This window comes from Pezoporus occidentalis, unplaced genomic scaffold (assembly GCF_034315485.1).
Source record: "Pezoporus occidentalis ecotype Australia unplaced genomic scaffold, CSIRO_AGI_Poc_V1 ctg6, whole genome shotgun sequence".
Lineage (NCBI taxonomy): Eukaryota > Metazoa > Chordata > Aves > Psittaciformes > Psittacidae > Pezoporus > Pezoporus occidentalis.
In genome coordinates, this window is record NW_026915943.1 from 6,524,007 (window position 1) to 6,548,341 (window position 24,335).

Genomic DNA, 24,335 nt, shown 5'->3' on the forward strand with positions numbered 1-24,335 from the left:
CAGTGAGTTCCGTAGGAACAAAACATCTTGATTGCATTTTAAAAGTGGATATTTTGTATGATTTGCTATTGTATGGAGCAAAAGCTCACGTTAGTTGTGAAGGTGAGGTTATTCTTTGAATTTTATAATGTGTCAAGCTAAGCAAGAAAACATTCTTTAGGAAACTGTTCTCCAAACAATGTGTTGGCATGCAGGTTTGGGCACTTGTCATTGCTTCTGTTGGCATGAGGAGGATTTCTAACTCATGTGTAAGGGGATTTGGGCTTTAGCCTCAGTCAAACTAAAGTTTCTAGAATGTGCAGGACTTGAATGTTGCTCACAGGCAGATGAATGCACAGTCTCACAGTGGCACTTAGTGATTTCTTTGACTTTAAAATCATTGAATGGTTTGTGTTGGAAGGGACCTTAAAGCTCATCCAGTTCCAACCCCTGCCATGGGCAGGGACACCTTCCATTAGAGCAGGTTGCTCCAAGCCCTGTCCAACCTGGCCTTGAGCAATGCCAGGGATGGGGCAGCCACAGCTTCTCTGGGCAAATTACTGTTGATTAAACAAAGAATATGAAGTTTTAAATCTTTTTTTTTATTTCCTGTGTTTTCATTTTAAGGACTTGAAGATGAGTTCTGAAAAACTGGGTCAATTTCGGTAAAGAGTCGTGAGCAATTAAAATCTTGGGGAACACTGTGGAAAAACTGAAGGAGCTCAGTTTTTGTTTGGGAAGTGGTATGTGGGTGACTTGGGACTCTGTAGTGTTGCAGTGGAGGTAAAGATGTAACTGGCTTCAGTGACCAGACAGATTCTTGTCTAAAGAAAGGTACAAAGTGCAAGTGTAGGCATCCTTAGAATAGCCTATCCATGGTTGTGTGGACTTCACTGGAAATGCTTGAAGGCAAATTTGATCTTTCTAATAAAGTGGCTAATTCACTAAAGAAGATGTTTGTGGTTTGTATTAGTTACAAAGCCAGGTTATTTATCACTTCTGCTGTTATAATGTGTGGAAAAAAATTATATATGATAATTTGAAGTTGCTTTTTTTCACAGAATGATAGAACTGTTCAGATGAGCCTTGGGAAGTCAGCTAATGCAGCTTCCTGCTCGGAGCAGAACCAGCACGGTCTTCAGGCCAGCTTCCTTAGGGATTTGTCTGCTCAGCCTTGCAAACCTCTGAGGACAGAGGTTGGATAGCTACTTGGGGTCCCTGTTCCAGTGTTTGAGCGTCTTGATGCAGAAAACACTTTCCTCAGGTCAAATCAAGACCTTCCAGCCATGCTCATGGTACTCCTCACTGACTGATCAATGTCTGTGTTGTACTGGGGACAAAACAAGGGTGCAGCACTCTGGTATAGTGAGTGCCAAGTAAAGGGGATTAATCATTTCCCTTGACCTCCTACCTACACTTCTGGTACTAAAACCCAGTGCACTGTTAGGCTTCCTTGCTATTTTTATCCTATAGCTTTTGATATTTTTAGCAGTTATTTTAGACTCTTTCCTCTGGGCTGTACAATCACAAAAATATGTGGTTCTCTATTAAGGTTTATAGGCCATAGTTGAAGAGCTGTTGCTGTTAGAGTTTGGTCTGAACTTTACCACGTTGTTTGAAAAGCATATTTTATCAAGTGAAACTTCTCTTTGTGGAGGGTATAAATGAAAAAGCAAATTATCTGTTTAACATCTGTTCAGCATCTTTGTTGGTGACAAGGACAGTGGGACTGATGCACCCTTGGAGTTCGCTGATGACACAAATCTGTGTGGTTCAGTTGATACGCTGGAGGGAAGGGATGGGATCCAGAGGGACATGGACATGCTTGAGAGGTGGCCAATGCCAACCTCATGAAGTTCAACAAGGCCAAGTGCAAAGCCTTGCTCCTGGGTCCAAGCAATCCCAAACACATGTACAGGCTGGGCAGAGACTGGATTGAGGGCAGACCTGAGGAGAAGGACTTGGCTATGTTCACTGACGAGAAGCTCAACATGAAAGTGTAAATTGGGGTAACAAAGGAGAAACAAAATGAAAAGTATACTGAACACTAGAGCTCTGCATTACTTGGATTAAAGGGTAATTAAATTGTGATTGCTTTTGTGCAATCCCCCTTTTGAGGTAAAAGATACCAATCTTAAGACTCCTTCAGACTGTCGCTGATGTAGCTGATGTCGGTGCTCCTGATTGATGTTCCACACTGGGTCATAGAGTTTGGGGGTGAAATGTTAGCCATGTATTAGCATCTTTGAACCTCCCCAAAACAGGTGGTCAGACATGGCTGACTAATTATTTTTTATGTTTAATTATTTCCTGCTCTTCTATTACCATTTCCCAATTACATTCTTCTCTTACCAGCTGCAGTGTTAATACAGGCCTTGGGTTGTACCAGCAGCCCTTTGCTTGGCCTGTCTCCATCTTTCTGTCGGGTTTTCCATCAGCTGTCATTGCTGTAAAATAGTGCAAGGTTTTCTGAACTTCCACCCACTTTTAGCAGTTGAGTTCAGGGTTGGGTTAGGCATCACATTGCATTTGCACAGGGCATGGGGCTGTTTGTTTTGAAAACAGTCACAGAATGGACTTGGAGGAAGAAACCTTTCTGCTTGCAGTTAGCCCCTGCCACTTGCAGCAGTTGACGGAGCTGTGCTTGCTGCAGGCACTTGCCCATGATGTCATCCATCAACCTGCTGTATTTTCAGCTCAGGAAGTGACTTCGTGCACCAATTCGTTGTCTGCACATTTTTCTTCCTCCTGAGCTCTGACTTCTCGGCATCGCTCTCGCTGCAGCTGCACTGCAGCCGCTGATTTCTTTCCTTCCTCTGCTCTAGTCTCTTTTCCTTTCTTTGTCTTTGGGGTTGGCAGGTTGGATTTTACACTTAGCCAGAAGGGACCACAATAGAAGATAAAAGTTATTTAGATCCAGTTCTTAGTTTTTTAGTACTTAAAATACATTTCAGTGGGAGGCTGGAAGACCCTGTGTGTCCTCCCCTTGCCTGCCTGAGAGAGACTGAAGGAGAGAAGCCACTGAGTAAATGATGTGCACAAACAATAGTCATGATGTTTGGTGCATACTGTATATAATACAACTGTGAATGCACAGGCTGTACTCCTAAAGCTGCTTCTGAAATGAGGACAGTCACTCAGTAGCCAGTTGCTTGTCACAGGTCAGTGTGTTACTGCAGAACTTACTGAAGTTCTAATGTTCTCAAGATTACTCAAAGTGTGTTTTATTACCAGGTTAGCTTGCATGGGTAAATTTAATTGTGCTTCCAAACAGTTGAGTGTTTTGGTGTTTAAACTAAACTTTTAATACTATTACAGGGTAAAAAAAAACAACAAAAAACAACAAAAACCCAGAAGTAATCCAAGAAAGATGAAATATCTGGTGTTTTTCCCTATGAGACCTTTTCCTGCTACCTGTCACATTGTTTTCCTTGTTCCTTCAACTGAAGTGCTAGCAAGATATGTTCTGTTAACATACTGTTCTCTTAAGCACTCTATGAATACTTGAAAACGTCAATGTCATGAAGTGGAATGTCCAAGCCTGGCTTGACCTTCTGTTACTCATGTGGTAGCAATATAAAAAAGTCCTCAGTGATGTGAGGACAAATGAGTTCAGGTTTATAAACTCAGTTTCATATTGAGAGACTTTAATGATTCAACATGTGGTACCTTTTGTGTTCAAGTTTTGTGTATAACAGCTGTGGGGACAGTGATAGAAATCCCAAATCCCATAAACTCCAGAATAGCACCAGTCCAGTAGGAAATAATGGAACTTGAGTTTTCCAACCTTTGCTGAAGCACCTGGAGTTCCATAGCACTGATCACAAGCCAGCAGCTTACACACAGCATTTTACTGTAAATTCACAATTATACTTGGTCTTTGGCCACACTATGCTTACGCTACCATACATGGTGTGTAATTCAGGGTGCCTTGTCCCTTCATGCTGGCTTCAGGGGTCCTATGCAGTTCTGGTGCCCTCAACATAAAAAGGACATGGAACTGTTGGAAAAAGTCCAGAGAAGGGCCACAAGGATGATCAGGGGACTGGAGCACCTCCTGTCTGAAGACAGGCTGAGGAAGTTGGGGCTGTTCAGCCTGGAGAAGAGAAGGCTGCGTGGAGACCTCATAGCAGCCTTCCAGTATCTGAAGGGGGCCTATAGGGACTCTTCATTAGAGACTGTAGTGACAGGACAAGGGGTAACAGTTCAAACTTAAACAGGGGAAGTTTAGATTGGATATAAGGAGGAAATTGTTTCCTGTGAGGGTGGTGAGGCACTGGAATGGGTTGCCCAGGGAGGTTGTGAATGCTCCATCCCTGGCAGGGCTCAAGACCAGGTTGGACAAGGCCTTGGGTGATATGATTTAGCGTAAGGTGTCCCTGCCCATGGCAGGGGGGTTTGGAACTGGATGATCTTAAGGTCCTTTCCAACCCTAACTATTCTATGATTCTGTGTATGAGCAGGTTGCTATGTATAACCAGGTTTGTGTAATTCGTCACCACTTTGGCTACTGTGCTTAGCAAGTTGCTGTTTTTGGTTTCATACTTACTTTTCTATAGGGTGGTAATTATTCATCCTCCATCAATAATCTGCTTTTTAAACTCTCTTCTGTAATAAAACATTCAGAATTCTTAAAGTGTTTTTCTTTAGTGTGCAAACAGTTTAATTCACTCACTAATTCTCTCATTTGTATTTATAGGAGAGGTCTCCTCACAATCTACATGGCCAATCAAGTAAGTAGTCCTTTATTTCAAGAATAATAATATGTAAGATCCATTGAAAAAGTGTGTTGTTTAAAATTGATGCTGAGATCCATTCCATTTATAATCATTTGTCCTTGGTTCAGATTTATTTCTTATTAATCAACTAAAATGATCTTAAGAGCAAATTGTGACTTGGGAGCTTTGGCTGTTGTGTGTGCAAATGTTTTTACTACATGGTTGTATCAATTTAAATAGTGTGTCACATTGCTTACAATCTCATTCAAATAAGTATTAGTAGTAAATTTAGCTAAATGCTGCTTTATGCCTTAACTTCTTCTAAGTATATAATACTTACGTTACTTGATCATACTCCTTTAGGAAGTATTTTACTATGCCAAAAGAGTTATCTGGCATTTTTGTATAGTTTGAGATGCATAAAGAGTCACAGAAACTACAGAAAAGAAAACTGAAGAGCTGTGTTCTGGACTACTGGGATGATTTGCTGTGGCCTCAGGCGAACTGGGCAAGAGCAGAAGTCTGAAAAGAATAGCGACTAGAAGAGATGGGACAAAGAAAATGTATCATAGGGTGATAAACATGATACCTTCTCTTCCATCCTTGTACAGTCACTGTTGATGGTGGCTGTAATTCTGAAGATGTAGGGTTGGAACATTTGCTTTTGGCAGGAGGTGACGTGTTTGCTGGCAGGTAAATACCCTGGAAACTCTCCATATGCATTTGCCTAATGGGTTACACAGTTCTCGCTCAAATTCTGGTGTTTAATAATTTTTTTGAGCACAAATGGTTTCTTGGGTTATTCTGTATTGACAGATTGCCTTTCATTGCAGACTGATTCCTGAGTGGAGCTTACGGACTCCAAAAGGGAAGAAATCAGTTTTTATCACAACGTTTCTATTGTCAAGTACTATTTGAACTTTTATAGCTGCTTGACTTGGATGGCTCTTACCCCGTCCTCTAGGATTCCTTTTCTTTATAAAGTTTTTTGACTTAATTTTAAAAAATGACAAATCATTTTCTTGAAATGTAGTAAATGAGATGTTCACACTCCCAGTAACTCATGGGAACAAAGTTTATTCTTGCCGGGAAATCTACAGCTTGAAAACCAAAGAATCACAGACTGGTTGGGTTGAAAGGGACCTTAAAGCTCAACCAGTCCCAGTCCCCTGCCATGGGCAAGGACACTTTCCATTAGACCAGGTTGCTCCAAGCCCCATCTAACCTGGCCTTGAACACTGCCAGGGATGGGGCAGCCACAGCTTCTCTGGGCACCCTGTGCCAGCACCTCAGCACCCTCACAGGGAAGAATTTCTTTCTAATAAAAGTTTGAAGTTTTCCTTGAATTCAGAAGAGCAGCTGTGTAGAAACTCCTTGTTCAGGAAACAGGTTATAAGGATGGTGATAATCAGTTGGAGATGCCATCATTCATTTCTGATAGACTTCTCAAGAGGAGGGTGAACCTTGGGGTGGATGATCCTTGGAGGTCCCTTCCATCCTGGCATTCTGTGTTATGATTCTAAGAAGTAAGTGCAATGAAATAACAGCACAGTATCCCAGTTCTGAGAACGCTGCCATTGCTTTCACAGCCATTAAGCTATGACGCCACACAGTTCATGGGATGTTGGATGGTGTTATGCTGGACGCAGTTTCATTTGATGGACACCATTCAATGCAGTGGATGTTCTTCTCTTCAGCAGAATGGCTTGTTTTAGTCACAAATCTTTGTGGTGAACTCAGGGCTACGAGGGTTTGCTTTGTAATCTGCCCTTGATCATGGGATATTTACCTTGTTAGCAAGCTGTGTAATCATGGTAAATGTTTCCCTATTTGTGTAGCTTGTCTTTGGCATAGAACTTTATATGCTTTGATAAGATTCACATAGAAATTTACTAAGCCTTTAAACCTTGTGTTTCTGTCATCGTTATATTGTGGCATGCCCCATTCTGAGAGCTGGCAAATTGGAATCATTAGGTTGTGAAATTACACTGCATTTCTTGTATTGTGTAGAACTCGTGTCAGGACCTATTAAGATACTCATCGAGCTAAATGTATTCCTTTGGGTTTGCTTCATGTCTTGCTAAATCTTCTGTGGCCTGAGCAATAATAATTGAGGCTTTTTGTGTGACTCTTCATGTGTGCCTTTGCCCAGTTAGACCGGATGTGATTGTGATTAGGTTTATTGGCTGTTACAAGGAATTATCATGATTGCTGCTGCAGTGAATCTTTAGGGCTTTTAAATTAGGAAGTTGTATTTCTCTTGTCCTGTTGGTCCTGTGTGACAATCCATCCTCAGAGCTGAGTTTACTCAGCAGGAAGGGGAAAGGTGTGTTAAAGTCTTTATGCACGGCTGCTGTTTTCTCAGCTCTGAGTGAAACAGCGAGTCTAAGGACTCATCTTACAAAGGTAGCGTTTTGATTGTTCTTTAATCTGAAGCTATTAGAAACAAGTGAGTAAGTGTCCTGGCCAGTTTTAAATATGTCTGTGATAATAGGTTTATGTGAACCTGAACTCCCCTGTGTTTCTTTACCGCTTACACAATAAAATAACAGGTTAAATATAAGCTGTTTGGGCTGTATATGCTCTATGGAAATGCCGAATAAAAATGCTTTCTTAGACTAACTTTTCTGCTAAATTGAAGCTGTACAACAGTGCGTTCAGGGCTTGGATTTTCATATCTTTTTAAAGATAAGACTAGAAATAAGGGTAGGAGTGAAGGATCTGTAGTTTTGTAGTTTCAATTTTGATATGCAGAGTCTAAAATCAACTTCTGAGCTTCTCACTGGAAGTCAGTCAAAGTTTTCTGAAGGAAATTAATATACTTGAGCCTTAACCTTGTTGAATGTGTGGGTTTGGGAGTGTTTAACTAGTTACAGTGTGAGACCTGATGCTCCCATAAGAGCCTGTCACAGAAGAGCAGTGTGGTCATTACTGTGGGCCACACAGAAGCATGGAGCCTTTCAAGTTCTATTTTGGATTGCATATGTTAAAGTCAAGAAATTTCTAGCATGGTAAGAGGTGCATTAGCAGTGAATGTATAAGATGATCCTTCGTGGATAATGTGAGATCAAAAGGAACCCCAAGATTCCAGCGAAAGGTGGAAAATGAAATGTAATCTCTGCAGTTATTTTTATCTGGAAAAGTAGATGGTACCAATTACTGTCCATGAGTAAGACTTAGAGCTCTTACATTTCCAAACAGTTAAGGCATACTTGATTGTGAACAGCTCAACAGTTGAGTTGTTGCTTTTAAGTTGAAGAAAGTGGTTTTGGATTAGGGTGGGTTTTTTGTGTTAAATATGCAATATAGGAAGAGACAAATCTAGAGTAGGACTCATTTCATATAAAACTTGAGAAGCAAAAGTTCAGAATTGCTGTGTTGGCATTGAAATGCAGCACCAAAGAGGCAGTTATCCTGGCATGTGCTGAATTACAACATGTGTTTTTTGCCTTTATAAGAAAAATATGGAAGTTTCTTTACGTGCTATGTTTGAGATTTAAACTGTGCATCACTATCTCAAAGGCTCTCTTTGTTTTGTGCTATGGCTTACAATGTATGGTATTTATAAAACTGGAAATGCTTAAGCATTAAGATAAGGCAGCTAGATGCGAAAGGCAGAGCGATGCTGTTGAGGACTGGTTCTCGAGTGTGATGGGAGGAAGAGGTATAGGAATAATGCCTAGAGGAAATCTGGAGAGGGACTTTTTACAAGGGTAAGAGGATATACGGGTAGGACAAAGGGGAATGGTTTAAAACTGAAAGGAGAGATTTAGATTAGACATTAGGAGTGAATTCTTCCCTGTGACGGTGGTGAGGCCCTGGCAGAGATTGCCCAGAGAAGCTGTAGCTGCCTCATCCCTGGCAATGTTCAAGGCCAGGTTGGGTGCAGGGACTTTGAGCAAGCCATGAACTGAAAACGGGATGTTAGAAGTGAATGCAAACTACAGGTTTTGTTTCTTAGGGTACTGCAAAACACCAACTGACTTTCTTGTCTTCATTTTAATGGCAACAGTTTCTTTGATTTCAATAAATCTCAAGTAATCCATCATCTACTTTTGCTCATGGTGCTCGCCGACCAGCTGCTATGCCAGCCTTTCTTCTTAACCCAGGGGCAAAATTCCTGTAGCTACACTTTCCTAACACCCTTCTGTTTACAGTTCACAGCTCTTCTGGAAAACCTTTGCTGCACGGACTGAAGGTTTTCCACACCCGAGACCTGTGTTTGCGGCTCCCTTCCACATGAGAGGATTGTGGTTCACACAAATCAGTTTGACTTTAAGTTGCTGTTCAAACTACAAGCTAACTCCAGTAAAGTTCCAGCAATAATCTTTCTAGCTTGATGCACGTTCTTTGAGTCTTTGTGTGCACAATACACAACCTACATTGCACACAGGCTAGAGCTACAGATTTTTGCCCGTTAGTAAGACTTGCTTAACAAATCAGTGAGAGGCCTTACTCCAGAAGTTCTCAAAATAGAAATATCTTCAACCTCTGCTAAATTCAGACTCAGAAGGTCCAGATGGACAAGGCCTTGAGCAACCTGCTCTAGTGGAAGGTGTTCCTGCCTGTGGCAGGGGGTTGGAACTAGAGGAGCTTTGAGGTCTCTTCCAACCCAAACCAGTCTGTGAATCTGGCTAGCCACAGGGGCAGCATCTGGGAGTGGAAAGGTATAGGTATGAAAAATAAGACAGAAAAGATTGAAAGAAGAGGAGGCTGACCAGTACAATTTGGAGATGAGAAATGAGAATTTATTGTGGCAATAATCATGAAGGGACTGGAGCTGGACTGTTGTAATGGAAACTGGTTTGTGGGAGTGTTCCAGCTATAACAAGCGGAAGAAAGATGAGAAAATGTAGAATCTGTTGTGGTTAAAGTAGTGAGCAGATGATAAAGAAAATTACGGGGTTGTGGGCAAAGGAAAGGATGAATTTTGTTGTCTTTATTATGAAGAGAAATATAGCAAGAGTCCAGACAGGCAGAGAGGGGGGATTATTGAAGTCCTGGGTGTGGGAGTTGGAGAAATGGTGTCAGCAATTGCACCTGGATAACGTTTGTACAGAAATATGGAGGTTGTGTTTAATTTATCATTGTGCTTATATTGTCTGCCATTTATGAAGTATTGTCTGTAAGTACTTCTGTGCAGAGGCAAAGATACTGTTATAATGTAAGGAATACACAGCCATGCTTGTCATCAATGATGTGAAAGCAAAGTAGGGGAGGAAGGGTACATCTTCCCAGAGATGTGCAACACAGAGATCATATGTTAAAGACCAGTGACAATAAAGAGAAGTGCTGAGAGGACAGTGATGAGTGCAGTATGGATGCATCATGTCAGGTTGTTGTACATCCAGTCTTTGGGAAACCCCTGGGAGCTGCTGTGTTCACTCTAACAGCCTGCTCGTGAAGCTGAGAGCTTGCTCCCCTCATCGCTGCTTTCCCTTCCCTTCCCTTCCCTTCCCTTCCCTTCCCTTCCCTTCCCTTCCCTTCCCTTCCCTTCCCTTCCCTTCCCTTCCCTTCCCTTCCCTTCCCTTCCCTTCCCTTCCCTTCCCTTCCCTTCCCTTCCCTTCCCTTCCCTTCCCTTCCCTTCCCTTCCCTTCCCTTCCCTTCCCTTCCCTTCCCTTCCCTTCCCTTCCCTTCCCTTCCCTTCCCTTCCCTTCCCTTCCCTTCCCTTCCCTTCCCTTCCCTTCCCTTCCCTTCCCTTCCCTTCCCTTCCCTTCCCTTCCCTTCCCTTCCCTTCCCTTCCCTTCCCTTCCCTTCCCTTCCCTTCCCTTCCCTTCCCTTCCCTTCCCTTCCCTTCCCTTCCCTTCCCCTGCTGTTGCAGGAATACTTCTTTCATTTGTATTTCAAGTCTAGTTAAGAAATAAAGCTACTAAGAAATACTGTTCACATTAAACATCTATTGAACTGAACACATTGATAAAGGCATTCCAGTGGGTGATGCTCCGCTTCTGTATATGATAGAGAATGTGTAATACAGCTGAGCACAAAGTTTCTTGCAGTTCTAAAGTAGTTGAAGTAGTTTCACGCTTGAATTGTTTTTCAGTTGCATAAATAGATGAAACCTGGGTTCATTTTGTCTGTATCTTTGTTTGCTCCAACCAGTCAATGTGAGGGCTGCGTGTAAGTTGTGCTCTTAAAGCTTGATATATTTGGTCTAGGCGCATGCAGAATGCTGCAGCACAGACTTCAAAAGAAATCCCCAAGGATGTGATGGAGAAATGAGTATCCAGAGCTCTTCATTGCTTTAACTCCAGATATTTATATGGGATTTTTACAGGATGGAAGTTCAAATGATGCAAAATATCACTAAATCTTCATGCTTTGCAGTAGTTTGAAGAAGTGAAAGCCATTAGCCTAATTTAAGCTACATGGTACACACAGGCAGTGAAACTTGACAGAGATACAGCACAATATAAAGCAGCATTCAGATGTTTTGAGGCCAAGGGCCCTGCAATGTCACTTTCCACATACTCTAGATTTGTTATGGTTTCATCCTTTGAGGGGGGTGATATGTGGAAGGGTGGAAGAAAGAGGGGTGAGACTTGTGATGGCGAGAGACAAAGCAGCAGCAGAAACCCACTGCTAAGCTGTGCTTTTTGCTGATCCTGTAGTTCTGTGTTTTTGCTAAAGGCAAACTGGTAATGCTGTAAAGGAGCAAGAAATGCTCTGACTGAGCATTCCTGAGTGATTTTCTCACCAGCTTATCAAATGCTTTCTGTACAATGTGTCTGAGTTGTTACGGATGTTTCAGGGAATACCTTGTGCCAGTTGCAATTACATGAGGGAGGATTCTATGAATAATACAGGTTGAAGGGGTTGTTTTGTTGTTTGGGTTTTCTTCTTTTGAGTAATGTGCTGTTGAACTATAAACTCATGTTTTTCATTTATGTAACTTGCAGCTTTGAGTTGCTGGTGCTGTTCAATGCTGGAGAGCATTGCATGCCAGCTCAGAAATAGCCTTTAAAATACAAAAAGCTCATGATTGTCACTTCATCATTGATAATTCTGTGAAATAATTGGTATTTAACATATCCCATGTGTTTTGGCTAACCGTCATCATAGAATCACAGACTGGTTTGGATTGGAAGGGACCTTTAAGCTCATCCAGTTCCAACCCCCTGCCACAGGCAGGGACCCCTTCCACTAGAGCAGGTTGCTCCAAGCCCCTGTGTCCAACCTGGCCTTGAACACTGCCAGGGATGGGGCAGCCACAGCTTCTCTGGGCACCCTGTGCCAGCGCCTCAGCACCCTCACAGGGAAGGATTTCTTCCTAATATTTAATCCAAGTCTCTCCTCTTTCAGCTTGAAGCCGTTCCCCTTGCCATTTCACTTCATGTCCTTGTAGTTCTTTCTTGCCGGCCAAAAAAACCCTAAGTACCAGGCAAGCTCTGTTGTTATAATAGTGAATCGTCCTGTCTTCTCAGTTTTGTAAGTTATTGTTAGGACAGCACAAGTACTTTAATACTTGGTTTAGTTTGGATATTAGGAGAAATTTCTTCACCAAAAGGGCTGTCAAGCACTGGAACAAGCTGCCCAGGGAAATGGTGGAGTCACCATCCCTGGAGGTGTAGATGTGTCACTTTGGGAAGTGGGTTAGCGGTGGACTTGGCAGGGCTAAGTTAATGGTTGGACTCAATCTTAAAGGCCTTTTCCAACCTAAGTGATTCTGTGTTTCTATGGTATTCAGGTTCTGACCTCCCAGTTAACTTAGAGGGAAAAAAAAAATCCTGTTTGGAAGCTCACAGGGAACCTCTTGGATTTTCCTCAGTGAAAACCACACTGAGCTGGAACTTGGGATCATAAAGTAATTCCTACCTTGTTGCCCCGTGTTGGGATGTGTTGTGATGTATGATCTCCATAGGGAAGCACCTTTCATTTGCTGCTAGGGAAGATCAAAAAGGCCAGAACTTGGTACTGACCAGAAAGAAGTCTCAAGTGCTCACTGAGGGCAGAGTTTCTGCTGCCCCATGGACAAACTGCCTCAGGTGATGACTTGATGCTGGCTGTGGCTGATTATTTCTGAACTTCTGTCACAAGTTAAGCCTTTAATTTTAGTGCTGACAAGAAACAAGTCTTCTCTGCTATAAATTTAGGCATTGATAGCAACTCGCCAGTGTTTTCCCTGAGGCTACGGTTCTAATGTAACACATCTCAAGTTGGAAAGTCAGCTGAGAGTCCTGAATCCCCACCTCTAATAGAGGCATTTTTGCCTCTGTTTTGGACCACGTTGTAAGCTGGGTTTTGTGTAGGGTTGGTTCCTTCTGCTTCTGTTGGTTCCTTTGCTTCTATGAAATGTTCCTTGAGTAATCCTGCCTTTTGTTGCAGGATGGTGTTTTTCTGCTATTTGTCATCTGGATTTAGGAGGAGAGCTCTTCTGTAGCTTCTGCTCCTTCGTTGTGTGGATCTTAGTGGAATAACAGGGTAGAACACAAAGAGCTCACAGCATTGCTGTTTCAGAGAAGGCATACTCGACTGGAGCTCATCAGACGTTTGTTCTAAGGTCTTCGCATCATTTACTCTTCTCATGTTTTAATGCCAGGCGGAGTCAGCCCCTTGTTCTCTGACACTTGGTATGGCTGGTGTCACAGCATGGACAATCAGGCATGATAAATGCGCTTCTTGGCAGTGACAGAGGACTTGAATATAACCTGGTTTATGAAACTCAGCAAAAAGAACTAAGATTGGTCCTTTAGATTCCTTCAGAATCCCTTAGATTTTAAAGAGCAAATAGGAAAGAAGAAAACTAATGACATTAGGTTACACATGAAGGCAGCGTGCTTGAGTGAGAAATGTGGCTTGTTTTTTTTAATAGAATTTCAACAGACAGTCTTTAATAATCTATAATGAAATGGTAATGAAATAGAGCATTCTTAGGCACTAACAGCACTGAAATTCCATTGCAAAATAAAGCCTCAAAATATAAAGTTGTCCTTCAGAAACATCTCAAAGGAAAAAATCATAATGAAACAAGAGGGATTGAAAGATCTGCGTAACTAGAATGTACTTCTTACTCATTCTGGTCTCTTTCTCCTTTGCTTTGCACTCTCATGGGTCAAATCAGTAATTGAGAACCAGCATTTATTAATGTTAAGCTCTTGTAATGATTCTTATTTGCTGTAATACTTGGGCATGCATAGGCATGTGTGTGCAGAAATAACTAAAACCCTCCCAACTTAAAAATAATTAAAAGTACCTAAACCCAGTCTTGAATGAGAATATGATGACGAAAACCCATTTTCTCTTCTCAGAAGACTTGTAGGTTTTCTTAACCTTGTTGCACCTCTGCTTTTGTCTCATTCTCTTAGCATCCTCAGGGTACAGAACAGTTCAGGAGATGCTGTTAATACCATGTGCCAGTTGTGTACTGGAGCAGCAAAGGAAAGGAAAGAGTATATGTAGCAGTAGCAAAAAGCCAAGATGTTTTCTATTAAGATCTTAATAAAGTTAATGTAGGCTACTTGAAACGGAGCAAATTTTTCCGAGTGGTTTGGAGGAATATGGAAGTTAATCCAACTAAATGGGTGCTTTTCAGTGCCTGACAGTAACGTTCAGATCTATTCCACAGGCACCTAAGCAGAAAGAAAGATTTTACCCTTTCATGGACTCACTGGGTTTCTTGTGGTGACTATGCAGGGCAGTGTATTGTGTGATCTACATTTCCACCCTCCTTGCTTAGAAATGAAATGCAGATGGTTTCAAATAATCAAAGACTTGGATTTGTTTTATTCCAGTCGACGAATGCTCAAGACACTCTCCAAAAATTGTATTTTGGAGTTCAGAAGGAGATGCCATAAATGGGTGAGCTATATACTTTACACATATCATGTTCTGTGGGGAAGGCAGTTTGGCAACTGAAACAGGCAATATTGAAATAAATTGCTACTTTTAAATATAAACATTACATAAAACTCAGATGAGGAGGGAAATAAGCAGGAGTCTTACTTTCTTCTGAATAGAACATAACATAGACTAATTTGATTAACAGAATACTTTTCATAATCAAATTATGGGTAATTCGTGGCATTCTATGATGATGTTAAAAGGTTGAAACATAAGGTCATTGTCGCTACCCCCACCCTCAATCTAAAAAGGGCAGGTCTTAAAATTAGGAGTCATGTGAACTTAAACACTGCTGATGGCTTCACTTTTAAGTACTACAGTAATAAATTTAGACCCTGGCAGCTGGCGTTCTTGTGGATTGACATGGCTAATTGGCTTTGGCATCTTAGCCTCAGGAAACCTCATCCATCACTTCAGAGCAGGACATTTGGCAAGAGTCAGAGAAAACATTTCATACGTTGTCTCTTGCCTTCTATGCAAAGCTGCTTTGCATTTTTGAACGTTCCAGTGTATCTGTTAGAAGATCGATGTAATAGTTATCTTTATGCTCCTTTAATACGGTCTTTCATAGTGAGTAACCACCCTAGAATTAGCAAAAGTGTCAATACTGCAAATCAGTTTTGAGACTTCCCTCTCAGCTAAAGCTTATGGCTTATGCAGAATTACATATCAGAAATATACTAAGTGCTAAAGACAGCTAAATGACTTTTACAGTTAACTCTTTGCTAGTTGTTGAGATGAAAATAATGCTTGACTTCAGGGTCTGGATTGCTCTCAGACACCCATTTCTATTGCATGTGGCATTTCTCATGATGAGAATTGCTGTGGGCAGTGCTCTGATAGATCAGTTGGGTCAGGAGAGAATTCAAGGCTTTTCAGAAGGTGAAATCCCAGTCGTGTTTGAAGAAAATCAAGGGTTTTCGTGGTGGAAGAAAAGAGTGAAGCTTCTCAGAGCAAGATTCTCCTGCTCTTCCAACTTCATATCAATCTTAGCAGTCTTCTTCCTTTCTCTTGGATCTTTACATTGTCAGACAGTCATATTTTCCTCCTCAGACCTTCAGGAAATGCAGGTATTGTCCTCCATTCTCTGCAGCAGTCTCTGTTACCTGGCAGTTTCTGCTGCCCACTTGTGCTTCTGAGTTCATGAGGTTTGGGAGTAAAGGGAAATGGCTCTGCTCTGAGAGAAGTAGAGGAAAATGCAATCCAAGGGCTGAAGAGGTCGATGTGGGACTGCAAGGAAAAGTAATGCTTTCTCTGTCTGTGTGTGATAATACATAGGTGTAGAAATGGGAACTTCTTTGGAAGGGAGCGTTTTTTCTTCCATTTCCAGCAATATTTGCCATTTGTATCAGAGCAACATTCAGGGTCCATGTGCTGCTGGCAGGAGGAAAATGCCTCAGGTGCTCAGTGAAGTGGGTAAAATGCTGCTGCAGGCTTGTCACTCCTCTCAGTTTCCCTCACCCCCAACCCTGAAGTCTTCCACTGGAGCTTGAAAATGAAAGTAGATGTCCTGCTGTCAGTGGGAATGGTGTGTAACAAGACAGCATTTGAGGCACTGGTCTATTAGTTATAGAATGGTTTGTGTTGGAAAGGACCTTAAATCTCATCCAGTTCCAACCCCCTGCCACGGCAGGGACACCTTCCACTAGAGCAGCTTGCTCCAAGCCCCTGTGTCCAACCTGGCCTTGAACACTGCCAGCGATGGAGCAGCCACAGCTCCTCTGGGCACCCTGTGCCAGTGCCTCAGCACCCCCTCAGGGAAGAGCTTCTGCCTAAGAGCTCATCTCAGTCTCCCCTCTGTCAGGTTAAAGCCATTCCCCTTGTCCTGTCCCTACATGCCTTTAACATGTCCCTTTCTAGGTTTTCTATAGCCCCTTTAGGTATTGGAGGACTGCTCTAAGCACAAAGGATACTGACAAAGGTGTGTGTGTGGAGGTTGGTGGATCAGCAAAACTGCTGAGTGCATTGGCTAAAATCTGTAAATACCCACTTCCAGCTGTGCTTCTGTACTGCCTTTTTAACAAAACTGGCAAATTCTAATGCACAGGATTTTGGAATCTTGATTTTCTGCACTGTTGGCAGTCCTGCCTAAAATCTTCCAGTTATTGCGTTGACAGTAGTTGTCCCACTGTTTCTTTATGGTTTCTGGCATCAATAAAGTATTATGAAAACTTGTCTTGGAGTTCTGATTTTGTTTTACAGAAGAAGAAAGCTTCAAATCTGTGTTCAAAATTCGCAGTGTCAAAGTATTTGAGATGAATATTCGAGATGGAGTATTGTGTGCAGTTCTGGTGTCCTCAACATAAAAAGGACATGGAACTGTTGGAACAAGTCCAGAGAAGGGCCACAAGGATGATCAGGGGACTGGAGCACCTTCCGTATGAAGACTGGCTGAGGAAGTTGGGGCTGTTCAGCCTGGAGAAGAGAAGGCTGCGTGGAGACCTCATAGCAGCCTTCCAGTATCTGAAGAGGGGCTGTAGAGATGCTGGAGAAGGACTCTTCATTAGAGACTGTAGTGACAGGACAAGGGGTAACGGGTTCAAACTTAAACAGGGGAAGTTTAGATTGGATATAAGGAGGAAATTCTTTCCTGTGAGGGTGGTGAGGCACTGGAATGGGTTGCCCAGGGAGGTTGTGAATGCTCCATCCCTGGCAGTGTTCAAGAGCAGGTTGGACTAGGCCTTGGGTGATATGATTTAGTGTGAGGTGTCCCTGCCCATGGCAGGGGGGTTGGAACTGGATGATCTTAAGGTCCTTTCCAACCCTGAGTGTTCTATGATTCTATGACTCTATGAATATAGTTTACAAAGTGTAAGTTCATGCTGCTGACTTACGATTTGATTGGTGTAATGTTACTCTTGCCATAGGACTGGCTGGTGGAATGGTTCTGCTTTGTTCTGATGAATTACATATTGCATTTAATTATTATTTTCTGTGCTCCAAATGTTTCAGTTGAAATTAAATCCCTCATGCTTCAAATTACCTTTAGAAAGACTTTAAAGTCTGATACGTTTTCCTGACGTCACTTACAGAATAGTGATAATTAAACAGAGCAGCAGTTGCAGCCCAGAAATCATTTTGCTCCTTTTAAAACTCTCAGCTGTCAAAATGAAAGTTGTGCATTTGAAATGCTTAAGTACCAGTTCCACAGAGAGTTCTGGAGCAGGAAAAGTGTGGTCTAAAAATTACAAACAGCTTTTTCTATACAGAAGTGAGGGTTTCTCTCAAAAGTACTACAGTTAGCTTCTCCTTTTTCACAGTTCCTGATGCAAACCAAAAGCTTTATTCTCTGCCCATACAGTCTGAAATAAGAATTTTTTTTCTGTTTGCATTTCTACATTTTGAAGTGTTTTCTGTGTTTAAAAAGTGTCTTGTGGCTCTGTGTAAAAATGAATTCAAAAGTCTTGCTGTGAATAAATAATCTTACTTAGGTTTATCATCAGCTACAAAGAAGGTGCTGGTGTGTGGCTGTAACCTTGTGTAAAGTGGGAAACATTAACATGCGGCCACTTAAGTTCTTTATGTGATGCTGTTACAGGATATGTGGGTTTTTGAACAGTGCTGAGGCTAAGTTTTTAATTGTGTAAACAGTCACTGCTTTGGCATTCAGGGGGAGGTGGTTCATTTAAAATCTTGTCTCGGTGATATGCTCCTTATGCCTCTAATAATGTTAGAAAGGCGGAGGAGGACAACTTCTAGCACAGCTTGTAAATGTCAGTCTGGATGGAAGACAGGTCAGCTTGAAAACAATATTGGTGTTGGAAAAGTGAAAGGAAAAAGAATCCTTTCTTGAAGCTGAGCTCCAGTGAGGAAACATTGTTGAAGAAAATGTGGAATTACCATCATTTTTGGTCAAGCAGAAGGAAGTAATTCTGCAGTATCAAACTACATCTAGTGAATGTGGGGAAAGCTGAAGACAGGGCAGGATTTATTTTAGCTGCATCTAAAGCTGGCTGGTTTTCCTAAGGCAGTTTTTTTATGTTAGTTTTAGCCCTGTTCACATGTGAAACTTTCCAATTAGTGTCCTGTCTTTAAGTCTGTTCTGTGTTCATAAGACAAAGTGACTTTAATGGCATGACAGATCTTTCCTGAATCTCTTATCTTTTGTACCCTTTCCACACAGTAGAGCAATGATCAAATAGAGCAAATGAGGCTATTAATCACTATGGGAATTCCAGTAGTGCCCCGGTTGTCTATCTTACTACAATATTCTGTTAAACAGGGTTATTTCAGAGGAGCTGCATCACTTGAGGTTGGTCTCATATGGTCCATATGTGAATCTGGAGTGGTTTTGTAACATGAGTTGTGTGACTCTTTGAGGAGTTTCTTTAGGGTTCAGTGATCTTCCTCTGCTCAGAAGCTTCAATAGCTGCTGCTCTTCTCAAGTCTTTGTTAAAGTAAGTCTGGAAATGGAAATTCCATGTTCAGTGTTTCTAGGGAGAAGAATGACCTGAGGTGGGAATCAGGGAGGGGCTGAATGCTGTCTGTTTAAGAACATACTTTTCTTGACTTTAATACCTGGTTTACGGTGGCAGAACATGTTCTCTCAATGAACTGGCACGTACGTAACGCTTCTGAATCTTAAGGGTATTCACCATAGCGTAGTTAGAAAAATACAAGCGTTCAGTCAGTATAATGTGTTAGATTGACTTTCCACACATTTTAAACATCTTCATTAAAAGCATCCTGAATTTGCTTAACCCTCCTCCAAAATCAAGCTGAATAAATTGTCATCTTTGAGTATTTGAAAACATTAATGATTACTATTTTTCAATTGCAAATCTTTTCATCTGCTTTCATTTACATAAAGTCATTTGTTGTCAGTAACCTGGAGTAGAGTAACCAGTGGCTTCAGTCTCTTTCATTCAAGTTTGCTGGTACAATTCCTGAGGCAAAATTCTATTTGCAACATTTCATTTACATAATTTCATGTTTTGCAGATCCAGTATTGCTTAAAAGGTCTTTAAATATCAGTCATGTTGCAGAAAGTTCCATAGACTGCTTGCACAGTTGCACTGGAAACACGTACTCCGTGTATGTGTAAGCTCATGTCCCCCCAGCTGCTTACAAATCCTTTACAACCAATTGTATTTGCTTCAGATATGTGAAAATTTAAATATTTCAGATGTTTGTATAAGAATTGGTTTTTTAAAGAGCAAGACCCCTTCCCTGCCTCCTGACACACACACATACTGTCTTTGTCTCTGTTTTTCTCCCTTCATTAATGTCTTTATTAACCCGCAAGAGCTTTACAAATGGTGCTCATCCTCCCATACAAAAATAAGCAGTTGTCCTTGGTGACAAGAGTTCTTTTAACACACTGAAATTCTCTGCTGTCCCAGAAATGACATCTTGAATAGCCCTTTTTCTTCCTATTTAAACCCTGATGTTCACCATGTCTCTTACCCATAGCAGCCTAATTAAGGCTGCCAGGAAGTGAACCCAGTTCCTGAGCACGTTAAGCTGTGCAAACTGGCCCCTTGAGTCCTGAGCCATGACTCTGGTGTACAATATCAACCATTTTGTGTTGAAATGGATACACTGAACTTGAATATGGGCATTGTTTGCTAATGCTTGCAAATCACAGTAACTTCATGGCCTTAGGCAAAGTGAACGGTAATGGGAATGCAGTGGTGTAAGTAACCTTGCTGGAGAGCTTTGCCATGCTCATAAATAACAAAGCTCTTGGACACCTCCCCCCTCTCCCCAAAAGAAAGTCCGTCTAGGGTTTTTACTGCACTGCCTGACTGCCTGCTTATACTCCATTTATCATAGAATGGTTTGGGTTGGAAGGAACTTTAAAGCTCATCTAGTCCCAGCCACCCAACACCTTCCACTAGAGCAGGTTGCTCAAGGCCTTGTCCATCTGGACCTTCTGAGTCTGAATTTAGCAGAGGTTGAAGATATTTCTATTTTGAGAACTTCTGGAGTAAGGCCTCTCACTGATCTGTTAAGGAAGTCTTACTAACGGGCAAAAATCTGTAGTTCTAGCCTGTGTGCAATGTAGGTTGTGTATTGTGCACACAAAGACTCAAAGAACGTGCATCAAGCTAGAAAGATTATTGCTGGAACTTTACTGGAGTTAGCTTGTAGTTTGAACAGCAACTTAAAGTCAAACTGATTTGTGTGAACCACAATCCTCTCATGTGGAAGGGAGCCGCAAACACAGGTCTGGGGTGTGGAAAACCTTCAGTCCGTGCAGCAAAGGTTTTCCAGAAGAGCTGTGAACTGTAAACAGAAGGGTGTTAGGAGCAGTGTCAGGAAAGTGTAGCTACAGGAATTTTGCCCCTGGGTTAAGAAGAAAGGCTGGCATAGCAGCTGGTCGGCAAGCATCATGAGCAAAAGTAGATGATGGATTACTTGAGATTTATTGAAATCAAACTGTTGGCATTAAAATGAAGACAAGAAAGTCAGTCAGTGTTTTGCAGTACCCTAAGAAACAAAACCTGTAGTTTGCATTCACTTCTAACATCCCATTTTCAGTTCATGGGGCATCATGTGTGCAAAATCACCATCAGGCAGTACGTATGGGTCCCACATGATGGGCATACCTAAATGAAGCCATAGCACCGTAGCACCTTTAGGGGCTGTAGTGCAGGCATGGTTCTCTTCATTCTGTTCAACCCACCAAGTCTTCTTCACTGGTTGAACTTTATTTAAGTGCAGTAAATATTTGCTGACATAGTAATTCTACACTGATCCGTGGTTACTGCTGTTTTGTACTCTGTGGCATATTTATCTTCCAGCAGTGTTCAAAATGTTGCTTTAAATTCTGACTTGTAACTTTCAATGCAGAGAATTCATTAATCTCTTACTTCAGTGCTATTTACCTGTTGGTTAGAAAAATAAGAGCAAGTCTCCCTGATGAGATGCCTGTTTTGTTAAAGAAAACAAGTTTGCAGAGTATATGTGTGTTAAACTTTAATGAACGAGATAAGGTGTCTCTTTATATTTTCAAGGAAAAAGGGTGGGAACAAATGGAGCAAGAGTTTACAGATAGCTTGAACAGGTGATTCGGTGATAAATACCTCACAGGTTTGGTGATAATGCTAATACTGACTTTTGGGAACAAAATAACCCCATAGGGATCTTTTGGAATATTTTAAAGCAATCATTTAATATCTATTAGATTGATAAAATGAATTATGAGAGGAAATGTAGCTCATTAAACCACAACAACATAGGATGATCCTCCATGTCCCCCCTTTTCATCCGAAATAGCAGCAGCATTGGCTAAAGCCATCCCCTGACGCCCAGGAAGATGCAGCTTAGTGCAGTTGTAGTCTGAAACAGTGGACACTGCTGGAAGTGGTAAAACCACAAGTAGTGAGGGTGGCACCACTGGAGCAAAGCTGGCAGTTGCCCCCCTTCTGCCCAACCCTTTTGGGTTAGTAAGCAATTAGTAGCTGATAAAGCAGGAAAAATGAGCAGAAAGGGAAGCTTATGAATTTCTCCATGTGTTTTGTGGAGGCTGAGAAAGAAAAGGGAAAGTGAGAATATGGAAAAAGGATGGAGATGTTGTGATTTGTGTGCTTGTCTCGAAAACTTATTTTAATTTAAAACCCAGGATTTAGTAATTTAAAATATGGATAGATTTTCCTCTGACAGAGTAACCTGGAAAGCTTAATGACTTTTAAGATGTGTCTTCAGAAGAAAACTGGAAAAATAGGTTGGTCAGAAAAAGGCAAATAATTGTTCACAAAGAGAATACCAAGAATGGTTGATAAGAATAGATCAAATATTCCTATTCTGCAGGTAAAAAATAAATATAGAAAAGTTATATGCACATCTTTATGCTGAATTTAGGAGCACAGAAACTGTTTTTCTTTATCCTTTGTTCATATTGCTAACTCCATTTTTAGCTCTTCCAGTTCAGCCACAGAATTTTTGGGGTGGCATTGCAAAAACGAGGGTCACGCAGGGCAAAATACCAGGCAGTGGGCAAGAGCACTGATAAATGCTCTGGAAGAGAGGAAGGTGAGAAGACAAAGTTGAACTACTTAAGAGTTTTATAATCTAGGGTTGTGAAAAGGAGAGCTGGTTGTGGAGACATGCAGAAGACTCTCGGGATACTGTTCTGTTGACCGAGTGGCAGATTCAGTGCATGTGGGGAAAAAAGTCCTTTTTTATATACATGATGTTAGAATGTGAATTACTGCTCAGCGCAACAGGAAGCTGGAATTATGAGGAGAATGTCAGTTCAACACTTTGTAGTTATTAAACTCCTTCCACCCCCCTCAGCCTAGTATTAGGGATGCTTGGGAAATAGAGGATGAAACACAAAAATCATTATCGTGCCACTCTATGAATCATGGGTGTGCTGACAGCTTTACTGCTGTCTGCAGTTCTGGTCCTCTTTAAAGTGTAACAAAAGTAGAGAAAGTACCTTGTGGAAAAATAAAGATGCAAAGGTGTTGAAGAACACGTGTAAGTGGAGGAGCTAAAGTAAGTAAACTTAGCCTGGGGGAGGATGGCTGAGGAGGAGTAGCAGACAAGTATGTAAAATGGTGTTTGTACAGAGAGGGAGAATGGTGATGAACTGTTTACTTGTAATACAAGAAATGAAGAGATGCCAGAGTTAGCTGTTCAAAACAAACTGATGTACACACGCACAGGCTGTACTGAGGAGCTCACTGATACAGGACATTGGGCGCTGAAAGCTTTCTTGCGGGCGACAAGAGAAATCATGGGGGAAAGAATTCCCTAGGGCAGTGAATGTGAAGCTCCTGCATCATCTTCTCTCAGCTCTGCCCTGTAGTTTGCTGAAGTGTATAGCAGGGAAGGCATTTTTTAGGTCGCTGTCACTGTTTGCTGTTAGAGACCAAGTACAGAGCAAGGTGGGCCATGGACCTCTTATGCTATGGAATCTCTGGACAGACAGTGCATGTTTGTTATTAGCACGAAGGTATGAGAGATGGTGCATGCCGACGGGGGGTGTAGCTTACCTCACTGAATCCTTTGTTAGTGTATACAGGTAGTGGAAGGCACTCAATTCAGCTGAAGTTACTTGTCTCTGACAGATACAGAAGTCTCTGTTGTAGTGGATGGAGATGAGGAGCTTTTTAGCAATATGAAACTTGCTCTTTAATGTGTCTTTTAGTATATCTCTGACAGATACAGAAGTCTCTGTTGTAGTGGATGGAGATGAGCTTTTTAGCAATATGAAACTTGCCCTTTAATGTGTCTTTTAGTATATCACTGGATTTCTGGCTGCCTTGGTAGCACAGTATGTCCTTCTCTATGCAGCCAGGAAAGGGTGGGACCGCTGCATTCAGTGTGAAACTTAATTGCTCCTAGTGTACAATACTTAAGCAGAAATCAATAGGAAGGGGAAGGAGTCTTTTCTTTGGCTGTTGCCATACTGCTAATAAAATAGTTAAGTATTAAAAGAGGTGTGAGGTAAATGCATCACTCCTTCCAACAAATCTGATGTGACTGCAGGTTGCCCTGAGAAGCCATGGCTGCCCCATCCCTGGCAGTGTTCAAGGCCAGGTTGGATGGGGCCTGAAGCAACCTGGTCTGGTGGAAAGAGTCCCTGCCTCTGACGGGGGGGTGGAACTGGATGAGCTTTAGAGGTCATTCCAACCCAGACCATTCTGTGACTCTGATTAGTAAGACCTTCTTAATGCTGATCCTGTAGTTTTGCTCTGCCTTGGTGTCAGACAAAGCAGATCTCTTCCCTTTCCTGCCTCACTAGCTTAAAAGCTCTTGGCCTGGTTAGTTGTCATAGAAAATATAGGCAGAAATAATAATTTTTGAGAAAGAAATACAGAGAAATACTGAATGGTTTCAAAGAAC

General features: G+C 41.7%; 1 protein-coding gene across 1 annotated transcript in view; it reads left to right on the top strand.

Annotated features, from left to right (window-relative positions):
* TMEM135 (transmembrane protein 135) overlaps positions 1-24,335 on the top strand; it is a 163,550-nt gene that overhangs the window by 32,929 nt on the left and 106,286 nt on the right. The window contains exon 4 of the mRNA XM_062639194.1: positions 4,679-4,712. Within this exon, the coding sequence (XP_062495178.1) occupies positions 4,679-4,712 (34 nt within the window). The remainder of the gene's footprint in view (positions 1-4,678; positions 4,713-24,335) is intronic.